The 26,403-nt window shown below is 36.8% G+C and overlaps 1 protein-coding gene across 1 annotated transcript in view; it reads right to left on the minus strand.

Annotated features, from left to right (window-relative positions):
* The window catches only part of CNTNAP2 (contactin associated protein like 2), an 816,026-nt gene that overhangs the window by 200,897 nt on the left and 588,726 nt on the right, over nucleotides 1-26,403 (minus strand). The window contains exons 12-13 of the mRNA XM_030444894.1: nucleotides 20,282-20,401; nucleotides 510-710 (exon numbers count right to left, since the gene is read on the minus strand). Coding sequence (XP_030300754.1) covers nucleotides 510-710; nucleotides 20,282-20,401 — 321 coding nt within the window. The remainder of the gene's footprint in view (nucleotides 1-509; nucleotides 711-20,281; nucleotides 20,402-26,403) is intronic.

Below are 26,403 nucleotides of genomic sequence, written 5' to 3' on the forward strand. Positions count from 1 at the left end.
CAGCATATCATATTTATCACATAGTCACATTACTGACCTTGACAGTGTCTACAATGTGTAAGGCATCTTACCCACAAATACTCCTGTGTTTAAGAAACTGTTTCAGTCACATTACCAAGGGTTGAAAATTCCAATCCTAATTCAACCAGTGCCCTTGCTGACTGTATCATATGAAAGCTGACAACCAGAAAAACAGGATAAAGCTCAAAGCAATTTTACAATGTCTTTGTTGATTAAACTTTAAAGTTACCCTGTTTGCTAAAAGCCTCCTGCTTTAAGAAGCACCCCACAGATACATGGTGTAACAAAATTCATTTTAATAGTCAGCAAACAGGAAAAAATTACTAATAAAATAATTTCTTCTGCATTTTCAATTACTTACCTCTTTGTGAACTTTACTGAAGAACAAAGAAGCATGTTTAGTGATCTGGTCTAACAGCAACACCTGTTTAATTTCCAAATAAAGTTCTTTAACACTGTATTTAACTGATCACCCAGTCTCAACATACCTGGTGTATTCAGCAGTCGGGACATCTTGCAGGAATAGGAGATAAACTGCTCACAGTATTCAGCACTTCTGGTAATAGCAGAAATTTGGTCCATTGTTGCACTGTAGTTAAGCTGCAGTACAGATATCTTCTCCAGGCTACTGCCGCCCACAGAAGTCTGCATTTGCAGATCATGATACACAGTTGTCCATACTTTATCCTCTGAAAGAGAAGGGGAAAAGACAAGGCAAGGATCAGTAAGACAGTGGAACTGAATTAAAATAAATCTAGGCCTTTCACAGAAGATGAAAAAAAGTTCTGCAAGATATTTTTTTTTGGGGGGGGTCAGTGGGGAAGAGGGGTAGTGCACATCAAAAGCCATCATGTGAAAGCACAGTTCCAACAACTATGAACTGATAAGAGGAGAAAACACTGATTGTCTTTAGAGTTTTGACAGCAAATACACTATGTGTGGAGACTTCCTTAAACAACTGGTGCTAATAGTGACTTCTGGAACTAGTAAGGATTAGCATTGATTGAAATTGATTAGAAAGACACAAGACTGTTGCACTAAAGATTCAAGGTTTCTATGTGAAGAAAATTCACTGCATATGGTGCAGTGTTCCTGGAGAGTATGGTGCAGTAGATGCATACAACAGAGATGCACCAGAGTCTTATGTGATTACATTATGACTAATACTGAAAACTGCAGTTTATCAATGTTTCCACATTTGTATGCAAGCTGTATTCCTAGGGTATACTAAAACTACTGGTTGTTGAGATGGGTATTTTACAATAGAAGTACAATATAACCTCATTGTTTGTGGTTATGGTACAGATATCAGCATAAGAAATAATAGAAGTAGTAGTCAATGGAAATAAAAAAGCTTCTGTTTAGTCAGACAAAAGGAAGGGAGAAGGACAATCTCATTTTTGTTGTAAAAAATGGCAGCATTGGCTGAATCTCAGCAGTCATCACAACCTAGTGCATATAGAAAAAGAGTAATATTCATCCTACAACAAACTGTATGTATTATACTTTCTTAAACTACTGAACAGCTAGCCTCTAGAAGTGTTACTATGTGCCATTTGTTAATAGTTACCAGAGGAGATTTATAACAATGAAACAACAGATTCCTCTTGTTGGAAGATTTGTGAAAATGGAAAGGTATTTTAGAAAGGAAATAAAGAAAAAGGTACAGAAATTTTCCTGTTACAAACTAACCACTAGGACACTCATAGAGGGATATTCTACACAACTAAAATGAAAAAAAAATTATCTGAGAAAGACAAAGGGTTTCAGAATTAAAACAATGGAGATTCAGTCAATATTAGTGGTATTTTCTTCCTGAAAGAATAATACCCTATCACTTAGATGTGAAGAACTTTTCAATCTAAGCTACCAATGCAAAAAACAAATATCTCAGCTAACACTTCCCATAGTCTCCATCTAAAATAGCCAAGGACTGAAATAGGTCACTTCTCCTCTGCGTTACTACATAAGTTTTGCTACAAAAGACTGTTAGTAAATAAACACCAGAAAATTCTTTTTTTCTATGGATTATCCTTTAGCATATTACCACAAAGTTTCCTCGAAGTACCTCAGGTTTTGTCTCTAATATTTATCTGTATAGTTCTTTCACATTTTAAGTAGGTTTTCTGTTTTTATTTTAATTTTTTTTTCTGCTGTTTTATATACTTCCACTAATGAGGACCAAGTCAATGAAACATGTCTAGGACTTAGAATAGAACATGTGAAGCTTCAGAAGATTCTGTAGGAATCTATTCTGATGCCTTGAACTGGCTTGCACAAAACCACTGCTTCCTCGATGAATCAGCCAGGACTCTGCCCCACACAGTTCAGTTGTTTCTGTAAAGCAACAACACTGACCATAGTCATTCTTCTAGAAATACAGAGATAAAAGCATGCCATGCCATGGCAGGCAATACCTGGGCTGTATTTGTCACAAAACCAGATTCTCCAGGGAGTTGATCCAGCAGTTCTAGAGAATATTAATTCACCTGACAGATGTGTCTTACAGTAATAAAAACTATAAATTGTAGTACATAGCAGTATGTTTTCAGTTCATCTATGTAAATCTCATACTTGTTAATGCAAATCTGGGTCACTGCAAAACTTGTGGCCTGATATTGTGCTTCAATATTTTGACCACATGAAAATACTTTGATAAATCAAGGCATAGTTGAAAGTGTTTTATTACTTCTTCACCAAGTTCACAGAAATGTTCTTACATACACTGATGAGGTTTGGATGGAACCCAGAATAAAGTTATCTTTCCCTGTTATGATTATTTTTATCTCCTGGACTCTTCACCTTATTTTCTAGTCGTAACTTCCATGCATAGTGTCAGACTATTTTGGATTACATGGAGGAATGTGGACCCATGCATTTGTAACTGATATGGTACAAATCTTTCTAATCAAATATTTGGAGATAAGGTAAGAAAAGCTGATGGAGTTTGCTTTTTTTGAAAACTCTTCATAGGGAGTATGCATCACTAGCCAAATGAGATGCAATTCAGCAGATGCTGCAAGGTGGTTATTATTTTAATATTCATATCTTTAGTCCAAAGGTCTGTATCAAACACAATACCATTCAAGCATTTTAAAAAGCACACAGAATCATGGAATCACAGATTATTAGGGGTTGGAAGGGACTTTGAGATATGATCAAGACCAACCACCCTGTCAGAGAAGGATCACCAAGTGTATGTCACACAGGGGAAAGGAAGAAAAGGAATTCTTATTGATGTATTACTTTAGTCCCACTCCCAAGTATCAAGGAAAAAAATACAATTTTCTCTTGTCCAGTTATATAAAGAATACAACAGAGTTTTATTAGGACCATGGGATGGAAATTTTAAAGAAAGAACCGAGATAGTTTATACATTCACTCATAGCAACGTCTCATTTTTGGCAGAAAACACCACACACATAAGAGCTCTACAATGTTAGTAAGGCATGGACTAGTCTAGTTAGATCCTCTCCTTGCACTTCTGAGCCATCAAAGCCTCCTAGAGGCCACACTATGAGGACATAATAATGGCATTATGGATGGGAGATCCATTAGGAATCATGTCTGTGAAGGGATTTCTTTCAAATACTGGATTCTAGTCAAAGTAGGCCTGTCACTTGCCCTCCCAGTGAAGGAGTTTCAGGCTTTCCTGTGGTGCACTGCACGAAAGAAGATAGAAACAGTCATGAATGAATTCATCCATGACTCTGTTTCTGTCCGACTTTTAAGTCAGACAAACATATCCTCTGAACCACTTCAGGATCTTTGTGTTGAAGTACAAGCACTACTAATAAATAAAGGTTTGTTGCATCTTGAAATACATATATTTAGGAATATTCATATATGTGCATAAAGTTAATAATTATTTCTATAAAAGCATCTCAATCTCTTCCTGATGTCTAGAGGATGATGGAAGATTCAGTAGCGTATACCTGGCCAGTTACTGGAAGGAAGTCTATTTCCCTACATCTAACTTGTTTATAGATTGGCTCAAATCGAAGAACACTTGATTGCAATAAGAAAAAAGTTAACAGCTTACCAGTTCACAGGGAACTCCCACTGGCAAGCCTGAAATCAGTTATATTAGATTCATGATCCACATAGTACAGAAACAAGGGACACAGTGGTTGGCAATTCTTTGACATTCTGCAAGCAGACTCGAATAAAAGTTGGAAACAGAAAGATCTGTGCCTGCCTTATAAGAATAATAAAAACTACGATAATAAAAATTATTATCTCCAATTTATTTTCTGATGAGAGCACAGTTGATATCTCAATTTCTGTAGAACTGTGTGGGATAGTACCACAACAATGAATAGAAATGTGATTAAACTAACACTTTTTTGCAGCAATGCTTTACATACAAAAACTGATGGGGAAAAAATTACAGTAGATGATAACTGCTACTCCCTCCCTTCTTACTTAGCCTTCCTGATTCTGATATCTCTCTCCATGTGTATATATGTAAGTTTAAAACTATACATAGCAATTTCAAATTTATTCTGCTACAGATTTCAGAGTAGCTACAGTTGGTTTATAAAAATGAAAAATGGCAATCTTCCCTGACATTTTTCAAAAGTTACTGTGGTGATATGAGTTCTTTGTCTCTCATCTCTCTAATGTAGAAAATGGAGTTTAGAGCAGAAAACTCCAATATCCAGGGGAAAAAAAAGGGAAAAAAAAAAGAAAGAAAAAAAAGAAAATAAAAGGTACATAAAGAACATTAATATGAACTGAAATCTACTGAAATGAAAGTGAGTTTCTTAATCTGTTTGGGTAGGGAACAGGTCAATCCCAAAATGTAATTGAACAATTCCTGCAGTTATACAGTTATATTCTCCTACTGTTCCTTTATTTTTTCTCTTGATCAAGATAATAAAGAATCTTCAGATTTAACTACCAACTACTGATTGAATAGTTTCCTTTTTTACTTGCAGACATTGTCTTCTGAGAAAATGAATCTATATGCTTCCCCTTGTATTTATGTAGTCTCTTTCACAACAATTCAGTGAGTAGGAAACTTCCAATTTTGTGAACTTATTTAACACTGAATGACATACATTTTTTATACACATTTTAAATCAATATCTAATGGATAAATCAGATGCTTTCCAAGATACAGTGGAAAGAAGGAATCAAAATAAAGTTTTCAGGGAACCATCCATTATCAGACAAGTGATAATGGAACAGCTGTTCAGACATGATTTGTTAGAAACCTGAATAGAGATTAATGAAGTGCTAAGCAGAGGATGAATTCTCTGGATTACTAGAGATGATTTTAAACCATTCAACATGGTTGCATGTAAAAACACAATGCCAAGAGTATCTTGAGAAACAGAATACAGATCACTCAAAGAAAAAAAGACTGCAGTAAACCAAAACATTGTTGTGCTGAAAAAAACTACTTGGGAGGAAAAGCTTAAATAAGATATGGGCCCCAATGTAGAAAATTATATCATACAGGTGTTAAAATAAACAGGAGTTTAAAAATTACATTGAAAGCAATAAATAATGAGACACAGTACAGCTATATGAAGGAGGACTTGGAACATTTAAATGACTAGTCTAAAAGATGGCAATTGTACTTCATTTTAGATTAAGGAACATTAAAGTCAGGAACAAAGGACATGAAATAATTAACAGTATAGCTTTTTTCAGTCCAGTAAACAGACTACAGGGAAGGGCTAGAAACTTTGTTTTACAGTTCAATAACTGAAGAACCAACAATTCATTCTACCATCTGGGATGTGACCTTGTACACAATTTAGTATTATACAAGCAGAAAGACCAAATGCATACATCTTCCTTGAAGTCTCTTTCACTTTGTTTTAGCATATCATGGGAGCATATGCACTTCAAAGAAATCAACTACTAGCTGAATTTTTCTTTTACAAAATAACATAGTGCAGAATACAGTTACTATCCTAAACAGGATTTGCTGGAATCACTGAAAAAAGTGCCACAGTGAAAAAAAAAATATTTGAAAGAATAGCTTAAATAAAAGGGGCTTTAAAAGCTTTCACCTTATTACCTCGAATCTTAAGAAACCACTTCCTGAAGTATCTTGACTGAAAACTCAGGTTAAGTTTTCATTTCCATGCTGCTGAAGAGGAAGAAAGAAGACTAATGAAGGTCTCAACTTTTACCACTAATCAAACTTCACCTTTTTTTTTTTTTTCTCCAGTGCTTGATTCCTTGACATAATCTTCACTGATGCAACATAATTCTCCTCCACTCTCCTCTCTCACATCCTGCTAACTCATTTCCATGAACAGACAGGAAAAGGAATGTAGTGCACTGAAGCAGTCTTTCTAATTATTGCATCAGTAAAGTGAATGTTGGGCAAGATTGAGGTGAACTAGTTAAAAAAACCTCATTTCTGTGTTCAAGAATGTAGCTTCCTTTTGATACTAGTTTTTTTGCTATTTGCAACTAACCACGAGAAAAGAGAAATCTGGTCAACTGCATTCTTAACAAATATTATTTTTAATTTTATTTTCAAAAGTTGTCTCCAAATTGGATAAGTTATAATTCAAATTTCTAATTCACACTCTTGATAGTTTTTAATAATTTCATCATTATTCTGAATCACAAAAGCTGCATTTAAACTTTAAAATTCCACTTGAAGAAGCCATGTAAACTTAACCAAATTTTTTGAGGCATCACCTAACTAAATAACAAGCACTACTGTCACATGTAGTTTAGTATAACATCATGTTTTTTGTTTATTTGACATTTCAGCATTTGTTCATTAGAAAATTCAAGAAACACTGTCCATTATCACAGGACAGACAGTAAAATAAAGCTTATTACATTGTGACTGACAGAAGAATTTTCATGTTTTCAATGTCTTTATTTCTAAACGCTCATAAAACCCACAGTACACCACAGTGCCTTAGGGATTTCATTCAACATAAAACACCCATGCATTATTTTAAAACATATTATTTACAGAGGTTTTTAGCCCACCTGTGGTTTGAAATGTGTCACAGAGTGAGAATAGGAGAAAAGAAAAAGCCAATTAGACTTCAAACTGAAGTAATAATAAAGTTTATTTAAAACTTTCTCCTTTCTCAAATGTTGTGATCTAGTTCCATGTCAATCTAAACCTAAGACAGAAGAGAGAAATCATAATTTGCTATGATAAATTACAGAAAAAGGCAGAGCTTGGTCCTGAGAAATGGCAAATATCCTGCATATACTTAGTAGTGAAAGGTCAACAGTTTAATCATTTTAATGAAAAAAAAAATGACTGTAATGATGAGGACTAAGCCCACAGATTTCTGTATATAATATTTTTCACTGTCTCATAACCAAAACATGCAATATTCTATTTTCCTCTCATCTTGAGCTATGCAACCATCATTACAAGAACTTAACTCACAGCAGGGGACACTGGTACCACCAGAAGCAACAGTGTTTTTATACAAATGTCTCCATTAAGGAAACAGAAACTCCAACTATGCTTGTAGTACATACTCAGTGATAGTAGTACCCAAAGTGTCATATACCTCAAAGACAGTGCTGTATAGAAATAAGACTCTAAGAAACCCTATTTGTACCAGCTGCTTCCTTGGCTTCCTGCTAACAGATATCCAACACATTTTTGCTTTCAGATAATTCTATCAGCAGCAGCCATAGGATTCCTGAGAATAAAAGCAGAAAATTGTATATTACCATAAACCTGTTTCTCCTGCAGACACTTTTTTCTGCCTAAGTACAGAAATCAGAACAATGCACAGACAGCACCATGGAATTTCAAGAAGAGGGTAGTATATTTGAAGATAAAGATGCTTGTTTTACTAAGTCTATTTTCTTTTTTATTGAAGACTTATAAATACTGTCCCTTCTACTCCAGTAATACTTAGAAATATGACACTGCATATCAACAAATATAACACAATTCTTTATATAGAAATTATGTATTTTAAATTAACATTCCTGAGGTGCTGAAAAATTCATTAATGTGCTGTCCAGACCAGGACATGTGCATAAGTGGACTTTGGAAATTGGGTCTAATAGAATTGAATGTCTAAGTGTTTTGGCTTTATCTTTATCTGACAAAAGATGCACCACACCATCTCTGCTCCTACTGAGGTTCCAAACATTCACAGAAGTCATGTATGACAGCAGCTAACTACTTTCCAGAGCACTAAAAAATTTTATTTGCAAGGCAGTATTTCCATTCACATGGGACATCCTGATATTTAGGGATTATAGAGAATACCACATTGAGTCAGACAAAGTTCCATGTATGATCAAGTTGGTTACTCCAAAAGTTGATTTCATTTTACCGTATTGATTATTGATTACATAGACTCCAGCATACTTGTCCTGGGCCTGCAATTGGGCCTCTAGCAATGACTCTTCTTTACACATGCACAACCTTCTCTATTGTTAAGTACACATGCATTTCATGCATCTTTACTGGACATGTAGCTGCTTGACTACATTTGATGTAGCATTCTCAAGGAATTCCCATCATAATATAAAAAGATGATGCCTGGAATAATACAAGCAACTCAAATGAAAGTACTGACCATAATGAAAACCATTTAGAAACTAACTGCTTAGAGGTTTGAAGGGAAAAGGGATAGCGATAGGGAAAGACACACCCCAGAAAACGCATACATGATGTGCTGGGTGAAGAACTGGCTGGACTGATGGTAGTGAACTGGGCTACATTTCGCTGATCAATAATCATCAGTGTTCCTCACTCAGGGCTCATTTCCAGGGCTAGTTCTGTTCTGTATTTGTATCAGTGATCTGGATGCAGGCGTTGAATGCACTCTCATCAAGTTTGCTGTTGATACTAAATTGGGAAGTAACATTGAGTCTCTTGAGGGACACCAGGCCTTGTAGAGGGAGCTGGTTAGATTGGAACACGGGGCAATCATCAATAGTATGAAATTGAACAAGACTAAATGCCAGAATCTGCATCTGTAATTGAGTAATTCCAGGCACAAATATAAATTTTGGAGAGGAAAATATGAAGAGTAGCCCTGCAGAAAGGGGTTTAAGGGTACTAGTAGACAGGAGCTCAACAGGAGTCAACAGTGTGCCCTGGCAGCCAAGAGAGCAAATGACATCCTGAGGTGCATCAAACACAGCATAATCTGCTAGTCCAAAGAAAGATTATCCCATGGTATTTAACACTGGTGCAAACTCACCTGGAGTATTTGCATGATTCTAGGCCCCATCATTTAAAAAGGATGTGAAGGTACATGAACATGTCCTGAGAAGGGCAACAAAGCTGGTGTAAGGGATGGAAGGCATGTCCATGAGCTGAAAGGCTCATAAGGAGTGGTTTATAAGTAGAGCGGGGTTTGTCCAGTTTGTAGAGAAGGAGGCTTAAGGGCAACCTCACTGCTTTCTACAGCTGCCTTGAGAAGGGGAAGGGGAGACGGAGGTGTCGATCTCCCTGGTACTTAGTGTCAGGATGTGTGATAACAAATCAAAGCTCTGTCCATCAGGGGGAGGCTTGGACTTGACATGAGGAAACATTTCTTTACTGGTTGGACGGTCAGACCCTGGAATTGGCTTCCTGGAAAAGTAGTTGATGCCCCAGACCTGTTAGTGTGTAAGAGGCATTTGGAAAACATCCTTAATGCCATGCTTTAACTTTTTGGTCAGCCTTGAAGAGATGTGGGAGTTGGGACTATGTGTCCCTTCTAACTGTTCTCTCCTCTCACTCAGCTTCTTCAGAATTCTTTCAGAATGCTGAGTATTAACACAATACTTGTGTAGCAAGGAGCAGGGTGATGCTTTTTTTCAGTTTATCTTGAAAAACTCATACCTTGCCACCTGGCAAGGGAAAGCCACAGAGTCATAGAATGTAGCAGCAGGAATAGAGTCCAAGCAGTCCCTGTCTCCTAAAGAAAAGAAATTGAAGAATGACCATAGGTACCAACTAAACAAAAAGAAGAGGTGGTGTATGATACCATGGGGTATTTTCAAAAGTATGGCAGCTATTGATAAAAAATACAATTTCTGGTTTCCAAAACTTGCTGCACCACTGTCCTTCTTGCCCCATGATGCATAAAAAGTGCTCTTGTGACTGCCCCGTGCTTGTGCTGCATACAGGGAGAGCTGTTTTGTGGGGAAAGCACAGCCTGTTTTACACCAGCAAGAAACCCTGGGGCAATGGAGCCAAGGGAAGAGCAGAGCTGCTCCCACTCTAAACTTGCAATGGGCAAGAGAGCCCCAGAGAGCCGAGGCAGGAGTTGTGTCCTGGGGGTGCCAGAGCAGCAGGAAAGAATGGAGCCAAAAGGACTGAGAAGAGCCCTGACAAGGGGCTGTGCTCAGTGCTACAGAGGAAAAAAAGCAGCAGCCTCTGGGTGCCCACCCAGGAGGCATAGAAAGCTTTCTGCCCCTAGATGCGGGCATGAGGGCCACATTCATGGAGCAGAAGCAGAGGAGCAGCAGCACCTGGCTAGAATGTCCCAAAGGAGCCCTGGCAAGGGACCGTGCTCAGTGCTGCAGAAGAAGGCAAAAAAACCCATGGACATTTGCTAGGCCACCACAGGGAGAAAAAAAAGCCTTCCTCCCCGCATCTGCAGGGCATGAGAGGCCATAGCTGTGGTGCTAAAACAGTGGGCAGTAACCCAGCCCAAATGGGCCAAAGGAGGCCTGACAAGGGGTCATGTTGAATGCTGGAGAGGAAGGCAAAAGAGCACCAGGATCCTGGGGGAATATTACATCCTGACCCCAGCAGAGCTGGCAATCAGCTGTTCCCTGAGCATGTGAGCAAGACCTGGCTCCTCCTCCCAAAGGCTGGTCATGCATCCCAGAAGATGCCCAAGCCCTGTTCTCCCTCAGCCTGGTTCCATCTCAGGGGCTTTCCAGAGTGACTGAATACCCCCAGCCTGATCCACCTTAGAGGCAAGAATCCTTCCTGAAACTGATGGGTCATCAGTGAATGCTCCAATGCACTGGGACCCCTGGCAACATCTCTGCATTCTATTTGTTATGGCTGCTGTCCTTGGCTCCACAGGTCATGAGGAAGGTGAACTCTGCAGTACTCCTGAAGGTGTCACAATTCATATCTTTCTTGAAAGTGATGGCAATCCTCTCAGACTTCATCTTATTCCTGCTAGTCATTTTCTTCTGTAGACCCTCTATGCCCCTCATCAATTGTTTAGTTTTTGTTTGCCTTCATCCCAGACTGAATTTAGCTTTCTTGAACCAGAGGAATAAGAAATTCTCCTAATGGTACAAGGCTAGTTCTCACTAGGGTTTTGAGCAGTGCTTGCTTTTGCTATAGAAATGCCTTGCTTAACACAAAGGGATGCATTTGTCTATATCCCATTCATGTCTCATAGTGACCTTGTGATCTGCTCATGCTTCCACAAATTTTTGCCTTCTCCACTGTTCCCAAACTGGATCAGAAATGCATGGCACTCCTGATGTTGTGTTACCTGCTGTTCCCCATGTGTGGTTTACTGACCAAGGGGCTATCTATTCTGTCAGTTTCAGCTGGCAAGAAGTACGGGGACCATAGAAATAAACCGTGAGATACAGCTTTTCCTGGTTGATGGATGCCATGAAATCCTGAATATGGATCAATGAATCGATGGACAATGAATCGATGTTTTGGAGAAGTCAGTGATGGTTTTCTGCAATCTAAATTCAAAAGACCTGACCATGAACTTCATTCAGTGTTTCATACGTTTGATGGCATTAAAACAGGCAGGGCAGAGCCTGAGATATGTGTTCATGAGGCTTTCAACCACCAGTAGCCTGCTGGACTCCAAGCAGTCATCAGTAGCAGATCCAGCCATTCTGTGGCTGGATAAGCAGCTGAAGGACTGTGTGAGTGGACTCTGAGCAAGTAAGTGGGTGGTGTCCAAATAGTCACTTTCAAAATGCATGTCTGCCTCCTAAGAAAGAAAATAACCACAGCTGGCATTAACTGAGCTTCCATTTTTAAAGTCTTATTGGAAGAAGTGCCAAATCAACCCAGTTGCTGGAAAAGCAATGGAGACAAAGCAAAGATTGGTCTCAAGGTTTAAGGTACCACTGAAAAAAAAAATCCAATCAGTTTTATAGGGTAAAGGAATAATTTATTCTCACTGATTTTCCTAAGTTGCTTACTATTGAATGCTTCAGTGTGTGCAGAGTTAGTTTCATAAATCTTATCTAGGATAATGGAAGATTATTACCTCAGTAGTCCCCTCTCAGAATTTCCTGTCACAATAATAGAGACACATACTAAATAAAACCTAAATATTTTCAGGCTCCCTGAAAGAAAGAAAATTTGAGCCTAAGAAACGGAAAAACCCCTAAAGCAGGAAGCATAAAATGTTATTACTGGATCATAAACATGAACTCTAAGCACAATAAAAGTGTGCACAAACCCCCTAACATAAAGCTGAAACGTTAAGCTGAATTTTACCTTATATATATCATCTGCCTGAAATCAGGCAGATTTGGCTTCCAGTACATGAGTGGAGAGAGATCCTTACACATAACAATTAAAACTCTGAACAAGAGACCTGGTTTGCATAATTTGCATCTTTCTATTCCAAATCTGAAGGGTTACTCTGAGGAGGTTCCACAACTGTCATTGTTCCCTATTCACTGCACAAGGTCTCATAGACTCCTTCTGATATCTGTTGCCCCATTTGGCTAGACTTTGTGTCATATTATAAGTGGTTTCTATTTACATCATAACAAATGTACTTCAACTGTTCTTCACATTCTGATGTTGTGGAATAAGTGATAACCTCAGGAGGTTGTAACAAACTCTGGTTCTCCCAGGAAATTCCTCCTTGATTTTCATGGATTCAAGCAGTCTCCTCATAGGATTTTCTGATAGACTGCCATAATTTCAAAGGGAAGTGCTTCCTTCTGTGGCCTTAGAGATTAAAAAAGGCCAATTCTTTGATGATTCCAAATATAAGTCCTTTTGAGGTTGTTTTTTTTTTTTTTTTGAGTCCTGAGGCTTTTTCCTCAGTTCTGTCTCTCACCATGTGGAACAGACACTGAGTTTACAGCATACTTCTCATGCTGACTTAAAACCTGTACTAAGCACCCATTCTGGAAATAAATAAAAATATTGCTGCAAATTCACCTCAGTTATTGCACATTTGTGTTCTTTTGGAGAAAAGCACTAACTAAAAGTGATAAAATGCAAAAATGCAAAAAAAGTACGTAGTCTTGGGATCTACCAGTGGTGTTCAAAGACAGACTTAAAACAAACCCTTCATAACACTGTAAATTTACATTCCTACATAATATGCATAACGTGCAGTAACTTCACTTGCTAATAAGTCTGGGGAAGGAGTCACAGGAGAGTTATTCTGTTTATCTCCTGCCTGTGTAGGGAACCTATATCAGCAATATTTTCCTTCTCTGTATATGTGCTTGTACAGATCGAAACAGATGTCTTCTGCAGCATATTCATTATAATATATCTGTCCAAGTAAAAGGCCTAAAGTTTTAACAGCAATAGTGACAACACAGCTCACCTGCCATTCTAGATAAATTAATTTGGAGAATTACATATCAGTGAACAGCACTGCATCCTAAATACTTGTTGGGAACTCTAGAGTGGAATGAATCTCTCTTTTATATTTTAAAAATTGTCTGCTACCTTGCAATCAATCACTTGCTTGTGATTAAATCACAGATTTTAAAATGTTTCCTTTAAACCAATGTGCTCTCTGATCTTTTAGTTACATTGATTCCAGTTTCAAAGCAAATGACAACAGAAAGAATACTTAGAACAGGCAAGTAGCTTTCTTTGTCAACATGACAAGACAGCACTACCAGTTAGACACCACCAGCTCTGTTTATGACTTGCTGAGAAGCCATTCTTTGTTTTTTAAAGACAAGGAAGCTCTAAGAGGAAGCACATACAAGGAAGTATTTCTATATGCCAGAAATCCCAACCCAAACAAAGCAGCACACCTTCTAGGCCTTGATGCAATACAGCTGGATAACTGTGCTTGTTCCTCAAAGCCCACAGAAGCAAAAAGCAGCTTTCTGAGTAATGCAGGAAACACATATTCCCCCCATATCTGTACTGACCCAAACAACAGAAAAATCCTGCAGGAAATACTATGATTAAAACAAAATCATATTTTAAAAAAATCTCAAAAACTTCTCTCATAATTTCAGGTGTAAATTAGCAGTATTGCCTTAGCTTGTCTGAAGTGTTCAAAAGCAGAAATAAAAGTTTTACAGAAAATTCAAGCTTTGTTTGGGCTTTCAGTAATGTACCAGAATAAATTTCTAAAAAAAACTGATGGATATTACTGGCCTGAAGCAGCTTCTACTGGATTTCTCACTTCTCCAGTAGGACACATAAGTGGGAGAGTGAGAGAAGGAGAGGAAAAAGGGAAAAAAAAGGGAAAAAAAGGGAAAAAAAAGGAAAAAAAGGGAAAAAAAGGGAAAAAAAGGGAAAAAAAAGGGAAAAAAAAGGGGAAAAAAAAAGGGAAAAAAAAAAAGGGAAAAAAAAAGGGGAAAAAAAGGGAAAAAAAAGGGGAAAAAAAGGGGAAAATAAAAAGGGGAAAAAAAAAGGGAAAAAAAAGGGAAAAAAAAGGGAAAAAAAGGGAAAAAAAAAGGGAAAAAAAGGGAAAAAAAAGGGGAAAAAAAGGGAAAAAAAGGGAAAAAAAAAGGGAAAAAAAGGGAAAAAAAAAGGGGAAAGGGGAAAAAAAAGGGAAAAAAAAAGGGAAAAAAAAGAGGAAAAAAAGGGGGAAAAAGGAAAAAAAAAGGGGAAAAAAAAAGGGAAAAAAAAAGGGAGGGAAAAAAGGGGAAAAAAAGGGAAAAAAAAGGGAAAAAAAGGGAAAAAAAAGGGGGGAAAAAAAGGGAAAAAAAGGGAAAAAAAAGGGATAAAAAAGGGGGGAAAAAAAGGGGAAAAAAAAAGGGGAAAAAGGGGAAAAAAAGGGAAAAGGAAAAAAGGAAAAAGGGGAAAAAAAGGGGAAAATAAAAGGGGGAAAAAGGGGAAAAAAGGGGAAAAAAGGGGAAAATAAAAGAATAAGGGGAAAAAAGGGGAAAAAAGGGGAAAAAAGGGAAGGGGGAAAAAAAGGGGAAAAAAAAGGGGAAAAAAAAGGGGAAAAAAGGGGAAAAAAGGGGGAAAAAAGGGGAAAAGGGGATAAAGGAAAGGGGAAAAGGGAAAGGGAAAAGGGAAATAGGGAAAAGGGAAAAGGAAAAGGGAAGGGAAAAGGAGAAAGGATAAAAAGAAGGAAAAAGGAGAGGAGAAAGGAGAAGGAGAAGGAGAAGGAGAAGGAGAAGGAGAAGGAGAAGGAGAAGGAGAAGGAGAAGGAGAAGGAAGAGAGGAGAAGGAGAAGGAGAAGGAGAAGGAGAAGGAGAAGGAGAAGGAGAAGGAGAAGGAGAAGGAGAAGAAAGAAAAGAAAGAAAAAAAGGACAAAGAGAAGGAGGAACGAGAAAAAGGAGGAATGAGAAAAAGGAGGAACGAGAAAAAGGAAAGCAAAAGGAAAGCAAAAGGAGAGCAAAAGGAGAGCAAAAGGAGAGAAAAAGGAGAGCAAAAAGAGAGAAAAAAAGAGAGAAAAAAGAGAGAAAAAGAGAGAAAAAAGAGAGGAAAAAGAGAGGAAAAAGAGAGGAAAAAGAGAGAAAAAAGAGAGAAAAAGAGAGAAAAAAGAGAGAAAAAAGAGAGAAAAAAGAGAGAAAAAAGAGAGAAAAAAGAGAGGAAAGAGAGGAAAAAGAGAGGAAAAAAGAGAGGAAAAAAGAGAGGAAAAAGAGAGGAAAAAGAGAGGAAAAAGAGAGGAAAAAGGAGAAAAAAGGAAAGAAAAAGGAAAGAAAAAGGAAAGAAAAAGGAAAGAAAAAGGAAAGAAAAAGGAAGAAAAGGAAAGAAAAAGGAAAGAAAAAGGAAAGAAAAAGGAAAGAAAAAGGAAAGAAAAAGGAAAGAAAAAGGAAAGAAAAAGGAAGAAAAGGAAGGAAAAAGGAAGAAAAGAAGGAAAAAGGAAGGAAAAAGGAAAGAAAAAGGAAAGAAAAGGAAAGAAAAGGAAAGAAAAGGAAAAAACAAAAAAGGAAAAGGAAAAAAAACATGGAAAGGGAGAGGAAGAACAAAGAAAATAGTTGGACAGTGAGAAATGCTTCCATTACTTGGCAACTTGAGATACTACCTTAAATAACAATGAGAAAGTTTGTCCTCTACTGAAATAGAGTAAATCAAAAACCTTTTACTGGGGGCAGATTTCACAAGGTAATTTTTGTTGTACGTCTATGATATATGTCTGCAGTTGCACACTGGGCTAGCTTTTCATTTTCATGCAAGAGTGACTGAAAAAAACATCTAGAAATATTCAAATATCTATTCACATGATTCTAATGTGATTTACTGCAAACCCTAATGTTACAACACCACATTTTTGTTTAGTGAAGTCATTAGGTGTTGATTCACATCCTGTTTTCCCCTAATGATGAGCCCTGAGATTATCAAAACTTTTACCTCCATTTGGAGACTGTTTCTATGGCAGCGTACACAGAGTACAGAGGGCATGCTTTGTAAATAAACGTAGATTTAAAAAAAAAAATAAAATTAATCAATGAACTTAAATTGAAATGCAGGATGTTTCAGCCTTCTTGGAAGGCAAACACATAAACATAATCTGTTCTGTCTCCAGGCCTCTGATAGGTCTGTTATTTTAGTTTGTTGATAGGAGGATGAAATCAATCTGGCACCTGAAGTCTGCCAGAAGAGATGCTGTGCCAGACACAGTTCTCTAATGCTTCAATGACTAATATTTTCCTTCTTCCTCAGCATGTGTTCTCTCTTCTTTATAAAGAGCATCTACCTTGATAAGTCAAGTGGTCAAAACCAGTGTTTTAAACAGCTTGATGTTTTTGCCCTTCCCCACACATCTTCTCCATTTTCTTCCTTTTCTGTGGTTGTTTCTGGCCTTGTTTTAAGGAAATAAGCTTGGATACTCTGCAACAACAGCCTCAATCCATCTAAATTATTTGTTCCTCTCAAATGTAATTTTAATTTGTGAAAATGTCTGGCAGAGTCACTTAAAAGCATCCGAACCAAAGTTTTACCACGAGAGGAATGCATATGAGATGCTGTTAAAAATCAAAACTTCATTTTATAAATCACATTTGAAACACTGAAGACATTTTTGCTTCCTTTATTTAAGTAAAACACCTAAAATACTTGTATTGGCAGCATTCTGCAATGACTCTACACTGGGTAAGGTCTCTTTACATTTATTGTTACACAACAACATACCACTGCCCAGTGAAAAAAAATTGTTTATTGCACCTAAATGTGCAGCAATTTATTCTATTTGAGTTAACAGCTAAAAAATACTAAATACTCATTCCTTCTCCTCTCAAACTGGATGACCTATGCAGGAAAAGAGGCCTTATTGAATCACATGGCTCAAAAATTTGTTTCACGTTCATTTATATGTATGTCTATGAATAAAAGTTTTAGTACCTTGAAAGTTCAGTAAATCTGTTCTCATAAAAAAAGCCTCATCTGAAAATTAATGATAAAGATATGTGCAATAGAGTTGAACATTTACCACTGCTGGGGCAGTTTTCATCAGTATATAGTGATGAATGGCACATTTATATTTGTGCCATATGTTTCTACAGTAAAAAGCAGTCCAGTGACTCACAATTTACCAAAAGACGACAGAAAAATCACAGAATGATGTGATAGTTATGGTTGCTTAACATCTACTTGCAGTCATTGCAGTGATTATTATGTGCCACTTATTTTTAAAAAGTGAAGAGAAAGAGAAGGAAGGAAGGTGGAAAGCAGGTAGAGAAGCCACCCTGTACTTTTGGCCTTAATGAGGCAGGCTATGAATACACATAATGTATTCATTACAAGACTCAAAGTGTCTTGAAGACTTGCAGCTTTAGGCAAAAGAACTGCACTAGAAAGGGGATAGGGTAAGTACCACTTAAATGGAGCCATTATGCTTCCAGCTATTTTGATCCTGAAATGAGATAAAAGCCACATCAGAGAGGCATAATGACTTCAGGACCAACAGAAATAATTAACTGACATATATTCTGGTAAAATAGATTATAAAACCTCTTAGTTCTACTTTGCATGAGGAGTCTAAATGATGAAGCAGAAGCAGCAGCAAATATTATTTCCCTATCTTGGCATAAAGCCTCAAAGAACTACAGAAGCACTGGTCTGCCTCTCCCACTGATGTCCCACCTAGGCATTAGGATACATATTAAGCATGTATGGCTCCTCTGCATTGTTCCTCTGTTTATGTCTCATTAACTCCTCTGAAGATTCTAGAACAAATGCACAAGATCTAGGTAAACTTACTGATCTGATACCTTTTCACACTCCTCAATGGGCTAAGGGAATAAAAACAATAGAGAAAAAATAGGGAGTACTATTAACTTCCTACTTGTGTCTTTCTCAATGCAACTGAAGCAAAAACTACTAGGAGAAATTGAATAAAGCCTGGAAATTCAGAAATAAAAAATAGCACACAGATAACGTAATACTCTAAAAGGTTATATCTTGCAACAAATATCTTTAAAAAGCAATCATTCCCATTACTGTTCTAATGGCAATTAAAGAGAAAATAAGAAAGGCCTTAAACCAGATACTGAGATAGGAACCCTCCATCAAAACAGCTTGAAGATAGCAACAAGGCAAGGTCTGCTGCCAAATTAATGAAGATGAAGCAAGGATCATTGCCAGAAAAGATAGTAAAAACTCTGGAGGACACCTTTGCTGAACAAAGGGATTATGTATTCTATTAACTTTTGTCCTTAAGGAGGATGTTTCATTGTGGGAGAGTGCTGTCTTACCTGGCATCATACTTTTTTCTCTATTTTTTTCCTCACTTCATTCATAAGAATTACTCACTTATGAGAGAGTAACACTGTAGTAGAGGATAGGTGTACTTCTTTTGCACTTGACACCACTATGGTGGTATATTGTTAATTTACAAAATTACCCTTGAAGAGTACCCAAAAGCTAGCAAAACCCACACTATAATATATCAGCAATTCTTGACATTATTCCCTGCAGTGCCTGCCTGATTAGCTGCCGATACAGTTCAAGATTCTAAAAGCCCTAAGTGGGTGAGGATCCACTTATGTGAAAGATTGCCTTTACACTTGTATCTCAGAACAGATAAGCTGCCCTGCCTCTCCAGTACAAGGACTCACAGAGCTTGGATTATGCTCTTTTTTAGCTACGTTTTTAATATAAAAAAGCAAACAATAATGGCAAGATGAAGCAATGGTATTCTCCAACAGGCTGTCTATCTCTAAGCACTTGACCTGAGGTCTACTGTGTGTGCCATAGAAGCTCCAGTCTCTACCACCCAAGCTGGGTGATGCCCACCCCACAAATCCAGGTGAGTACAGGTTTCTGCCCCCAGGAAGAGCTACATGAGCTTCAGTGACTATGATCTCCAGAGGGGCAGAGTTATTGACTGTTTCAGCTTCTTACAGTGCTTTCATGTGTATGCTGGTGATACTGAAGTCTGAGGACTCAAAACGTATGCCCGCTTTCCATTACAAACACAGAAATTCAAACTTATTATGCAAACATCTGAGAAGAGTTGGGGGACGTTTGATCAGCTACAAAATATTTTATAATAGGAAAAATTGCTGAGATAATTGTCATGCATTAACAGACCAGGTAACAGGAATAATACCCTCCCGGCTAAAAATTGTGCTTTTTCATTCTCCTTTATCTTATTTTTCTGCTTCAGTATGTCAAAGCAGATGACTCAGACAAGATATCTTCCATGAGAATTCCCAGATGGGAAATTACCTATTCAAAAAAATGTTGAAAGCAGGAAATAAAGCCCACAACAAAACAAAACAAAACAGTGGTCTGAGAAGTTACACTAGGTATGTCCTAACACCAGATAAAAAGACAAAACAGGCAAACAAGACAGCTCAGATGTTTCATTTCTTTCATAAATAATTTCTATCCCCTGACTGTGGTTGTAAGTGTGTAAAAGCCAGCAATACATGAGCAGAAATAAAAGTCTGACATTTCTGAAGAGTTGCCTTCTGCAGCTGCCATGAACTATAGACATTACTTTCATGATGCAGCACAGAGAATACAAATACCTGTTAAGGCAAAGTAACTGCTGCAATTCAAAAGGTTATGAAGTGGGTTAGCTACTGTCATGCTCAGACTATACTGAATAGAAACCACACTTTTGATGACTCTTCTCATGGAAAGCTCTTAGCACTTATTTGTCTTTTGCCAAAAAACATGAATTATAAACAGATTCTCCCAACTACATTAAAAAAAAAAAAAGTTATTGAGCAAATACAGTTCAGTTACCTGTCATGTTGCAGTAAACTTTCAAAGGTCCCAGTGCCCCACTGCCATCTGGATCTATCCAGTAGTAATTTGAACTTTTGCCCAAGTGTTTGTATGCTTCACAAGAGAGTTCATAAATAGCTGGAATAAAGAAAACCACAGCAATAAGGATCTTCATGTCCTTGAGGAAAAATTCATTAGTGTATTGACTTCATTTATATACCAAGAATTATACCACTGACATTAGAGTAACATTATTGACATTCACAGAAAACAAAGCATTTTTCCAAAAGATACAGAAGTGATTAAAAGCTGTAGGCATGCAATTTTTCTTTAGCATGTGAGAGAAAGCCTGAATAGGAAGAGAATTCTAACATATGTGGAGATGGGGAGGAACAAATAAACATTGTCAAGAGCATCTGTTTTTGAAAATACTTCTGTTCAGAACTTGGTTTATACACTGGTTTAAGTTTTACGTCATAAATGGAGACACTCTCATTGACCCAATGCACCACTCCCTTTAAGTTTCTTTCCAGAGATAAACTAAAATAGTTTATGGATTTTCTCACTTTACAATTTTTCAACTTCAGTACAACTCAGAATAACATCCAGTTTTAAAATTTAAAAACTTCTGACTGCATGTAATGCCTGCCTCTACACAGCTCTGCAGTTACTCTATTCCATATCTACACTACTAATATTCTGTCATAGCAAGGTCTAAAATTTCACAATATTTACTGGAAGTTTAATTGATTTAGCAGGAGGTTTGATTTCCACTTTTCCTTGACCTCTCTATACTGCTTGCTATTTCAAGTTGTAAAACTGCTTGTCAAATAGTTATATATAGTTATAATAGCTCAGACTTAGTAAGCATTGTGGATAGAAGCTTTTTAGTAACTTTCATACTTCATCTGAAATGTGTAACTATTACAAAGTTATGTGCATAACACATGAATAAATTATATCACTTTATGCATAGAAATGGTAAAACTGGTAATTTATATAGATTGGTACATATACATAAAATTGGAAATACGTATAAAAAATTCCTATGACAATTTAAAAAAGGAATGTTACATTTTGTTTTCCAGTGACCAGATGGTACAGCTTTTTTTTGTTTGGAATCAAGAAATCAGCTAAAACCCCCAAATTTTTGTTAAACTAGACTTTATATCCAGTCTAAAATTTCATCTAATTTGGTAAATTAGATGAATGATAATTCTTTAATGGTAATGAATGGTAATTCTTGCAAGTGATCTTCTTGAGAAGACTGGCTTTATTTCAGATTTCCATAAGGAAGAGATGTTTTGCTGTGCTCTGATGATGAGTGACTGATCTCACACACCCATTTAAAGACCTCTAAGTATTAAGACAAAAGAAGGAAGTTGAAACTAAAAGAAACACTCCAATTTTGATATGGTATAAATACAAAGATGGAACGTTACCTATGTATAATGAGAATCCTCTTGCTGATGCTACAAGAGAAAGGATTTCTTCCAAAGTTTTATGTTTTACAGAGTCTAAAGTCAGTTTTATAAAATATGTAGACACATTAAATTGTAAAATATTCCAAGCCACTTCCCCTTTCTGTGACAAGTCAGCAAAATGCAAGATTTAGATATATAGTCCATATATTTGGATATATAGTGTTTATATGTTAATGAGGAGAAAAGGTTGCTTTTATCTACATACAGAGAAGAATGCACAGAGAGAGGGAGTGAGGGCCTTTAAGTGCTGATTTCTTCTGGGAGATAGGAAAAAAAATAATTGTAAGGATGGAAGATAGAATGGCATTAGACTTCTGTTTTTCAAGCCAGTAGAAATAGAATTCCAAAAATGTGTATTTCCTTTCTTGGTAAATGGCCCAAACAGAATATACGTGTGTATATATATATATGTATTCATCAGTGAATTCTGAATAGTATTAAACCTCAAAAATCTTTCAAACTAAAAGTAAAACCCAGACATACCCTAATATCCAGACAGAACACTTACAGCATAATACATCCAGTTGTTTATTGTTGTTTTGGATTTTTTGTTGTTTTTTTTTTTTTTTAGAAAAAAAGGGGGGGGAAATCAGCATACAAACAGCTTCCTCACTCTTAACAAGCTTTCACATTGCAACAAACCTGTCCACAAGCCTTAAGAGATGAAAACTGCATCAGAACCATGATCCAAGGTCTTAAATGTCCAGTGAAAAAGTATGTATGGAAGGAACCAAAAACAGAAAGAAAAGATCACCAAAACAAAGCTATGGTCCTTCTAAAATTTAAGAGCAACCTGAATAATACAGATCAAACTGATATCACCAAATCCACTTCATGCTGTAATTTGAAAGGGCTTAGTGGTGTAGTAACATGAACTAAAAGGAAGTTAAAAAAAAGTCAAACCTTAAATTAAAAAAAAATAAATGTCATTTTAACTTTTGGTGTGACACATCAAGCTTCTTTAGGCTTCTTAATTCCATCTGAAAATCCAGTTATTTTAATCAGCTGGCAAAAGCAACTGTGAACAGATTTTAAGGTTCACTGTTGACTAAGCTAACATGGGACTTAAGCATGGCTTGAGGGGAAAAGGTTCTCTTCTGAGAAAAGGTTGACTAGGGAAACATACTAAGGGAGAACAACTTAGAGTGAAACAACAACTAACAAAACCCCTTGTAGCCACACAGATCTTAATATCACTTTCACTGCTGTATTTTCATAGGTTCTTTTTTGCTCCAAGAACTGCTTACCTGAACCCCAATCAGGAGGTTTTGATGGATGGGGGAAGGCAACCCTTGTTTCCAGGCTTTTAAACATCTGAGGAAAATGTTTTTTTTCCAGCTCTATGCTGTTAGCCAAAAGTTGGAAAGACTCAGCTCCTCGCATTTTAATGGCCCCTGATTGAGGGAAGCAGGTGTTCTTTATTCTGTTTTACTTTCTGACTGGCATAAAGATCAAGAGTTATCCCACACTGGCACACCTGCTGGCTATCTCTAGAATGAAGAACTGAATGACAAAAAGGACTTAGCAACTCTGTCACCCTGCATGATGTTTCCCTAGAGTTTCCTCTACAACCTCAGTGAACTACAGTTTGTGCATTACTATGTAAAAAGGCAAATTTAATTTTAACACTGACAAAAAGGCAACTTATATAAGTACAAAGCTCATTATAAATAAAGATTTATCTCCCAAAAATGATTGATCTCATCTGTGTATCATTACTGACATACTTCTCCTGATAATATTTCATTATGAAATTCCTCAACAGGTCAAGGCACCCTCCTTCAGCATGAACATTTATCCCACTCTATGCTGTGAATCTGCTCTGCTGCAGTATCAAGTCATCATTTCTCTTCTTACCCACCAGGAATTTCCAGCCTCCTTGCAGCCTCCTTGTACCTCCTCCTTGCAGACATCTTTTGTCTCTTTGCAGATATGAATCTTACAATCAAAAGGTCACGTTCATTCATCTTGGCCAGAGGTTGTGTTTTCTAGGTTCTAAACTATGCTTCCTGCTCTCTCCAACTTTTTCATGAAGTTCAGCATATGAAAGTGGATAACGCCCAGCACAACAGGATTAATGTGCACATCCCACAAGTTATGCATTTGTTAATTCAACCCAAAACACTATTTTCCTTATTCACAAAAACATATACAATGAACTGCAACATAAATAAGCCAGCAATAAAGTTCATTTCTTCAAAATGAAAAAAAAAAACCTCCTATAACCAAACCAGAAGTTTTCTTCAATCTCTCCATCTACAGCTGGTTAACCCCTCCTAAGCACAGTCCTTCCCAATGCTCACTTGCTCTGCATCTCAAAATCCTTAATTTGAAAAAAAAAAAATCTTCAATTTTTTATTTCTATAAAAATATTATATACACATATGTATTCCAGATAAATAAAAATAATATATAAAAGCACGTATACACACAATTACTTTTAAAAATTAATTAGGAAGGTTAACCAACAAGAGTTTTACTTCTTGTGGCTGGACTTGTGTACATTTCTGCCTACTGCTGCATTAGCTGTCATGCCACGGAAACTTTCCATCAGCAAAGGTCCTTCATGACTGAGCACAAGTCTTCTTCCTGCTGCCATTGATCTAAGCTTCAGCCTTCTCAAAGCTCTGAAGTTACAGACTGCCACCTTCCCAGCTTCTATATGTCTTATACTCTCATTCTGCCTCCTACTGTGAGCTAATGAACTTATAAATGAACTCATTATTAGAGCAAAATTCAAATATGCCCTATGGAAACAGTAAGAAAATTGAAAAGCAGAAAAAAGTAAAACCAATAAGGTTTGTGGAACTTTGCCAGATTAGTGTCAAGTTGAATCTAGGCTCAGTTAAGTCAGTGATAAACAAGACAATTACTATTTTGGTAACAAAGGTAAGAAAGTAGTGGAGTCACCATCAGAATAGGAAAGAGATCACAAGTTTATTTGCCACTGGGAAAATAATGTAAATTACTGACATAGGGATAGAAACTATAATCTGAGTTACCACCTTGCAGTGCAACCTAGGAATCTGTTATGAATGTAGAATAAAAACATGTCATTTATGGCAGAAATGTAGGTGCTTCTGTTTCTCTCTTAAATTTGTTCTGCTGGGGGAGGAGAGGCAGAGAGAAATTAATTTAAATCCAAAAGGCTTTAAAAAAATTGATTTTTAAACAAATTTAGCAGTGATTTAAAACTAGAAACCAGAGATTACATTGTAGCAGTGTCAGCCAACAGACATCACATGAAAAAATATAATTAGACATTAATTTTGAAAATTGTCATTCAAGATTACACAGACACTTTTCTTTTTTTAAAATAAAACAACCCTGTATTCTAGCATGGTTCTTTGTGGCTGAAATAAACAACATTCAATAAAAAACATTTGAAAAGCAGAACTGCAAGTCATGCCAAACATCTCCATGTAAGGCATATTTCATTTTAAATCCGGATGGTTTTGTGTAGCTGTAACACATTAGTGGGCACAGCATCTGAGGGGGAAGAGTGTCAAAGAAACTGAAATATTCACCATGCTTGAGCTGGCCTGATACTGTTCCCAGCCACAGAAAGCTTCCAGGCTGCCAGAAGGTCATGTGAATATTCTCCAGCTGGGACACAATTGAAACATTGCTGATATTGTTTTGCCCCCTTCTTTTATCCCTTTCTCCCATGCAAAAGGCTTCAAAATTGGTAGGAAAAAAAATAACTGAAAAACCCATACCACTAATGAAAAAGTATGTTTTCTGCTTCCACTCCCACTTACTTTGTATTTCCAGAGCAATGGAAAAACAGGAAATAAGGTACAAAGCTGAATTTACACTTTCCCAGCTGTGTGATGCAAATGCTTGTACTCTGAAATATACCAAGATACAAAACTGTACCAAACTATACAAGGGGAAAAGTAGGAGAGACAACTTCAGTAAATTTAGGTCAAAGTGATAGAAACACTTGGAATCGGATTTTAATTCAAGAAGCCTATAAGTGGCTACTAATAGCAAAAACACAGATTAAACATGAGGATTTTTCACCACAAAGTTCTTGCCAGTTCATTTGAGCCTTGGATGTGACCGCATTTGATCAGTATTAAGACCTGAACTTCCCCATCAATGTTAAATAATGCTCAGCAGCAAAAAGAGATATTCTCATTACACATCTTTAAAAGAGATCATAGAGCCATTTGTTGTTTATTCATTAATATTCCTAATCTCAAAATGCATTACTCCCATGCATTACACGACTGTAATTACATTTATTTGTACAGGCCTTATCAGTTGTAATTACTACAATTTTCTGCCCCTTTGTCCCCTCATCCCCATATACTCTGTCTCTGAAACAATCAGAACAAGCAATCCTGTGAAGTGAAATATGGTACCTTGCTTAGCTGTACTAAATACCATTTTATTTGAGTATAACCTTGTCAAGTTATCAAAAACAAACTGGTCAAATAAACCAAGATTTTTAAAAACCTTACATTAAAAGCTGTGTTTGAAAAAACAAAGCCAAAACAACTAAGACTGGCTTACCTACAAAACAACTGTTATACTCACAGGCTTACAGACACCTAACCAAATAGTGAGTTTTGCAGAGGAGCTGAGCATATATTTCCATCAACAGAAAAGACTTAAACATTACAAAACCAAACATTAATATCAGCATTT

Source organism: Calypte anna, chromosome 2 (assembly GCF_003957555.1).
Source record: "Calypte anna isolate BGI_N300 chromosome 2, bCalAnn1_v1.p, whole genome shotgun sequence".
Taxonomy (NCBI): domain Eukaryota; kingdom Metazoa; phylum Chordata; class Aves; order Apodiformes; family Trochilidae; genus Calypte; species Calypte anna.